Source organism: Lutra lutra, chromosome 10 (assembly GCF_902655055.1).
Source record: "Lutra lutra chromosome 10, mLutLut1.2, whole genome shotgun sequence".
In the NCBI taxonomy this organism is placed as follows: domain Eukaryota; kingdom Metazoa; phylum Chordata; class Mammalia; order Carnivora; family Mustelidae; genus Lutra; species Lutra lutra.
In genome coordinates, this window is record NC_062287.1 from 101,588,745 (window position 1) to 101,595,477 (window position 6,733).

Below are 6,733 nucleotides of genomic sequence, written 5' to 3' on the forward strand. Positions count from 1 at the left end.
CCCACCACACTGGCCAGGCTGCAGCCACAAGGAAGACTGGGAAACAGTCCTCCTGGGTCCTCAGCAAGAGGAAATGGTGCACACAGCACCCTCTGCCCCATTATCCCCCTCTTGCCCACAACCCATCCAGCCCACAGCCACGGATAGTTACACACACCCTTCCCTTGTGTGTTCCTTCTCACAAAACCTTATTCTCCATGAGTGACCCATCAACCTCCCAGGGGTTTGAATAGATAACACCCTCAGGAGTTTCTTCTCCCAAGAGGATTGAAAGGCCTTAAACAGCCAAAGATATAAATGCCTAATGGTTGAAGTTCAGGCGCAGTGACCGACATGCTGCACACTTGAGAGATAGCTTATCTCCCTCGTCTTGCCTCCAGCGAGCCTCAGTCTGGAGGGGTCTGAGCTCCTCTCCCCCCCCCCAATCTCCTGTGTCGACTGGCTAGATACTGGGCTACCATCTATACTGCCTAGAGCCAGATGGGCTACTGGTGTCGGCTGCAGCTCATTCCCCACCCAGGAGAGAAGGAGAAGCTGATAAAAGCCAAAATACTGGTCCCAGAGCTCCCTCTTCGGATCTTCCCTTACCAACGCTCCTCCCCCTACCCACAGCCAATTCCACTGTTCTTCTAGAAGCAGAACATCAAGAATTAGCTTGCTAAAGTATGCAAGGAAGGGACGGGGTGGGGGGTCTGACCTCCAGGCAGCCCTCTTTCTTTGTCCCTGGGAAGACCAACATGCTGTGATTAGGGGCTTCCTGGCTCAGTGTCCAACCAAGGCAGATGGACAGACCCCTATCCTGAGGAGAGACCTCTGTACCTAGAGGCAGTCCCTGGGCCGGGCAGTGGTGACAGTCACTGCAGTGCCCACGCCTGTCATCCGGCTGCCAGGGGCCTGCCCGTGTTCAGGGACTCATCTCCTGCTTTGTTACTACCTCCTTCCCCTGGGGGTCCCCATTCCTATCCTGTTCCATTGACTCTGGCCCCTTTAGCAGCAAAGCCCATCTGAGAATATTGTTCTTTTTGTTCCTGAAACTCTGCAGACCATCACATGCCTGGACCGATACACACATGCACACACAGACGTAGACCTGTACACGTGTGTGCCACACACACACATACGCACACTCACAAACTCACTGGTACACACATGTACAGGCACATACAGATCCAGGAGTGTTGGGGGGCAAAGCTATATGGGCGTACACAATACCCAGGTGTATCCATAAATATATAGAGGTTTGTTTTTTTTTAATCCCTACTTTTTTTTTTAAGATTTTATTTATTCATTTGACAGACAGAGATCACAAGTAGGCAGAGAGCCCGACGCGGGGCTCGATCCCAGGACCCTGAGATCATGACCTGAGCCGAAGGCAGAGGCTTTAACCCACTGAGCCACCCAGGCGCCCCTACAGAGGTATTTAAAGTGTGCTCAGCACACAGAGGCACACGGACTCGTACAGTTTTGCGTATTTATAGATAGACACTCCCATGTGCGGGGATAGACACAAGCATACAAGGATTGACTCTTGTACACACCAAGATGCATATACACACATGTACGTATGCACTCACAAACACACTTGTACACTCTCCCTGCACCCTGTGTGGAACTACACTCTTGGGAAATATGTCAGTAGATCGCGCAGCTAGCTAGCTAGCTCTGTGCCTTAATCTTTCTCCCTCTGCATCCCCACTCCCCGCCCAACAACGCAGGGCTCTCTGCCCTCCTGATACCCGGCTCAGGCCTGAGCTTCCTGGTTATCAACCCCAGCATCCTGCCTGGAACAAAGAAAGGGAGCAGCGTTCGTCCTTGGGGACAGTGAGGTAGGGGAAGGGTCTCTAGAATAGGGATGGGAGCCTCACCACTACCTGATGCTACAATTTTTGCCCCAAGGCCTCCCACTGGAAGGCAGCTCCCATCTGAGACTGTGTTCTCTCTAAGGAGGTCAGCTGGGGATGGGGGGAAAGGAGAAGGGATTGGGGTGGGGGACACACCTCAGAAAAGAGTGGAGGACCCATCTCAGGAGCCAGGGACTTTAAACTCACCCACAGGGGGCTGGGAGAATAGAAAACAGGGGCCAGTATCTGAGAGGCCAGGAAGACCCAGAGCTAGAGGAACCAGCTGCCCTAGAGGAAGGGACTTCCTCCCTCCCACGTGGTTCCCCAGGTGGGATCTCAGTACACACCATGCGCACAGCAGTTCTTGAATGGGTGCAGTCCCCTCCACGTTGGAAAGCCCTTCCACACTCCCCCCCACCATCTTGCACCCCATATGGGAGCCAAACAAAGCAGGAGGGCCAGTGTCCCACTGAGCACCAATGAGGAAGTCCTCCAGCAGTGGAAGTGGAAGAGGCTGGGCAGGGAAGGCCCATGGGGAGCCCACCAGCCCACTGGGTGCCCGGCTGCTCCCTCTGAGCTTCCCCGCCCAGCCTGAGGCTCCACTGGCAGTCCTCCAGTGCAGGCAATAATGAGATGGAGTTGGGGAATGCTGTGGGAAGTCTGGGGTTTTGGCCAGGAGAGGCTGGAGGACAGAGCCTGGAGGGGGTCCAGGGACTGCCAGGGGAGGTCTGATGGGAGGGGGCTCCGAGGCAGGAGCTCCACACCTCAGGCTTAGAAGGAGCAGATGAAGGGCAGACGCCTTTCACATGAAGTCAGCTGCCAGCAGTGGAAAGCGTGGTGACGTCAGCAATCACCTGTGTGGCGAGCGGCCCTCCTTCCCTCCTTGGCTGGCCAGCCGGGACCAGGACTATCAGGGTGCTTCCCACGTGCCCCTTCTAGCTAAGGTGCACCCAGCTCTTCCCGGGGGAGGAGGGAGGTAGTGCGCTAAGAGCTTCATGAATTAGCTGGTTAAAGTATGCCTATTGCTCATGATCATCACAATGACCCCAAAAGATAGATGTTATCGTCATCCCCATTTCACAGACGGGAAAAGTGAGGCTTAGTGGAGGTAGTAACTTGCCTGGGTCTCAGCCTGCAAGAGGCAGAGCCGGATGTGGATGGCAGCAGGCTTACTCCAGCACAGATGGTCTTAGCCTTGGAGCTAGCTCCCTCACATCTGGCTTCCATGCTGCTCAAAGCTGGCGACTTACCCGTCAGCCAGCCCTAATTCCCATAGCTTTCCTTCGTCCTTCATCCACACCTTACGTTCACATCTCCTCCTCTCCTCTGTCGCATCAGTCACTCCTCGTGGCCCTCATATCAGAGGAAGGATAACAGCCCCCCAGCCCCAAGCCTAGTGCGGTTGGTGAGGCTGGAGAGTCCCCATCTATGCCCCATACAGGGTACCCCATCACCTGGTTTTGCTTTGAGGGGATCCCTACATTTCAGCCCTCCTCATAGAGGATGTGGCTTCTCCGGCTGGGGGAAGGTGTGAGTTTGGAGAGGTATATTCAGAGAACTCAAAGGGACAGTGTGTGAGAGTGTACCTTGCCACTGCTTTCCCTTGCCCTGGTCCCAGTCCCCCTCTCCTCTGGTCCATAGGGCTACATAGTTGCCTTCCCCATTCACAGGCTGCCTGAGGCCCAGTATCCAAAATTCCAGCATCTCCCATCAGCCCATTGAAATCTCTGGCACGGGAACTAAAGAAGTGATAGGCTGGGTCATAGGGCATAGGTCATAGGTCAGAGAGACAGACCCGGGGCCCCAGAGAGGGCCCACTGAGTGCTCCTTTCCCCTCTCACCACCCACCCAGTGGGGAGCCAGATCCGCAAGAGACCCATGCCTGAGAGTTTACGGGCAATGCCGATGCAAGAGCGGCCAGCGCTCTTGCATCACACAGAACACGCTTCTCCATCTTCACAGTGCACACGATCTCCTGGCATTCTTGTTAAAATGCAGATTCCAATTCAGGAGCGCTGGGGTGGGGCCCAAGATTGGGCACTTCTGATAAGCTACCCAGTTTGCCGATGCTGCTGGCCAGGGACCACACTCGAGTAGCACATTTCATGGCATTTACTCATCCACAATCCGAGAGCTGCCTTGAGAGAGGGGCTCCATTTTAGAGATGAAGAAACTGAGACTCCAAGGGAGTCATTCAGCTAGTAGGTGACTAAGCGGGGCATGGAGCCTATCTCCTGACTCCAGTGATGCACCAGGAAATGTTCAACGGCCAGCTCCAGGGGAAGGGGAGAACACAGAGAGCAGGAAGAACCCTGATTTACAATCGCCCATTTCCTTGGTGTGCGTACCTCCACTGGGGCAGATTTCAAGCTATAGGCATGAAGTCCGTGAGCCTGGAGCTGAGATGAGATGCCCAAAATCTTCGGTCCCCCAGACCCAGTCCAAGCCAGCTCCAGTGCCACACTGCCCGCTGCTCCAGGCTGGCCTCAGGGGCTGAGATGTGGCTAGACGCCAGCAGGGGTCCCTGGAGACAGTCAGAGAGAACTTCCTGTCCCCAGGGAGGTTGGTGCCTCACCTACCCAGCCCTTGAACATGCCTCCAATCCAGGCCTGGCCTTCATTGACCCCTCTGGCCATGCACAGGACGTGATGATCTGAGTTGGAGTTGTGTATGGAGACGAGCACCTTCTGCAGACATTCAGCAGAAAGAAGAAAATGTAGGGTAGAGAATTCGCTGGTTTTTCTCAAGTCTCTGAGTCTCCAGGAGAAAGCTTCTCATCTCTTTGCAGGTCAGAAATCAATGACCTACTTGCCCTTCTCAATCCCATCTTGTGTCCCTTGGTCAGGAACTTTTTGCAAAAACTAGTAATACTCAGAATAATCAAAACTACCATTGATTGAGAGTTTTAATGACCCAGGGACTATTCCAAATACTTCCATGTATTATCTCATTTAATCCTCAACCACATCCCTAACAAGATAGTACTATATATCTCCATTTGACAAACAAAGACTCTGAAGCCCCAAAAGGTGAGCTGACCAGCCCAGCAACGGAGCCAATGTCAGGCAGAGCCGGGACTGAACACAGGTATATCAAATACCAAAGCCACTCGTGCAGACAGTGGTTCTTAAAGTGCAGACCCCAGACCAACAACACCATCATTACCTGGGAATTGTTATACATGCAAACTCTTGGGCCCTGCCCTAGATATGCAAAGCCAGAAATGTATTTTAACAAGACCTCCAGGAGATCCTGACATACACTAGGCTTTAAGAACCACTAATCTCAAAGGGAAGAGAAGGTTGAATCTGATCTCCTCCTCACCTCCAGTCCTCCACTGTAGCCTCTCTGCAACTTACCTGAGCATTTACAAATTTCTCAAGGTTTCGCACCAACAGGAAGCAACAAGTCTTGCACGCAGGACTGCCTGGAGTTTAAACTTTGTCCACTTCCTTGGGGCACTGAAAGTCCTTGTCTAGGGCAGCTGGGTTGGAATCCATGGCCTCCTCACCCTCAAATGTGTCCCGATAGCCGGAAGGCTTGGTCTCCTCTCCTTCTGACTGAATCACCTTCTGGGTGAAGGCAGAGTCTCCCTCCTGCTCCCCTAAACATTCCAGATTCTGACTCAGGTCTGCCTGTGTCTCCCAGCTGTCCAGATTGGGAGCATTATTCTCTGGGAAGAAGGGGTAACCTAAAATCAGCTCAGGGGTCTCCCTTCTTCCAGGACCATGGACAGCTCTGAAGGCCCACACAAGCTTTCTTAGAACCACCATCTGTAACCAATACTGGAAGGATCTCCTTAGCATGGGGTGAGGTGAGAACACTTGGGTCATAGACACAAGTGGGTGAGATCCTGACTTCTGGCTGACACCTCAGGTGTGTATTATGGGAGGAGGCACCTCTGAGAAGCCCTTCATCTTCACAGGTGGTGGGGTTTTCCTGTGAAGTAACCCTGGCAGAAAGTTTGGGTCAAGGTTCTGAGTCCAGGAGAAATCTAATCAGAGATAGGCTGGGTCAACCGAAAGGGGGCAGCTGTGGCCCTGGCCCTGTGAGGCAAAATACCTGCAAGAAAGAGGAGAAAAAAGAAAGGTTGGTGAGACGGGAAGGGGAGGCTTACCCAGATGGAGAGCAGCAACTGTCCCCAGCAGGAGAAGGGGCAGGAGCAGGGGGCCTTTCATTTCCACTCAGGCTTGGGATAGGGACACAGCTCCCCTTCCCTCCTTGTGGGTGTCTTGTGTGTCTGCACAGCTCCTGGCAGACGGGACAAAATCCTTGTTTAACCAGTTGATTAAGGGGCAAAGATTGGTTAGAGCACTCTTTCCTCCCCAGAGAACAGGCACTGAACTGGAGAATTAGAAAAAGGACGTGGGATGTCAGCTCAGGTGCAAAAGTCTCTTTTTCCTGAAAGCCCTATCCCTGCTTCCCCAGACGGCCCTTAGCTCAGACCCTTGCCCCTGCAAAAACGGGCCTGCTCTGAGTCAGGGCCACTATCATTCATACTGGGAAACAAGGGGAAAAGGATGGTGGCCACGGTGGTCCTGAGGATGGGCTTCCAAGTGGGTCAAGCACTCACCTCCGGGAATCTCAGGCCTCCACTCTCAGTGCTTCTGGCTTTTGGGCCCCAGAGGAGGCTGGGTCAAGGCTCTTATGCTGGGCTTCTGGGGAAGCTGGAAGAGGCAAGGATGATTGCCCCCTGCTGCAGGGGAGCATAGAGGAGCTGATAAGAAGAGTTTTGCTCAGTCCTCTCGCCCTTGAGAACTGCTGTCTTTTGGGACTGCAGAGACCTATGTCCCAGGGCTCTCTTCCCATGTGGGTATCCAGACCCCTGGGGTGCTCAAGAGTACCCCAGCTGACTGTTGTCTAGGCATTATTACTGCCCCTATAGTGTCCTA

At 53.5% G+C, this 6,733-nt stretch overlaps 1 protein-coding gene across 1 annotated transcript; it reads right to left on the reverse strand.

The window, feature by feature from the left end:
- Positions 1–2,643: 2,643 nt before the first annotated feature.
- Positions 2,644–6,019, reverse strand: PRG3 (proteoglycan 3, pro eosinophil major basic protein 2). The gene is given in 6 exon segments (XM_047693593.1): positions 2,644–2,657; positions 3,428–3,514; positions 3,517–3,568; positions 4,421–4,528; positions 5,201–5,514; positions 5,959–6,019. Coding segments are annotated over 6 exon segments (636 nt in total).
- Between the last annotated feature and the right edge of the window lie 714 nt (positions 6,020–6,733).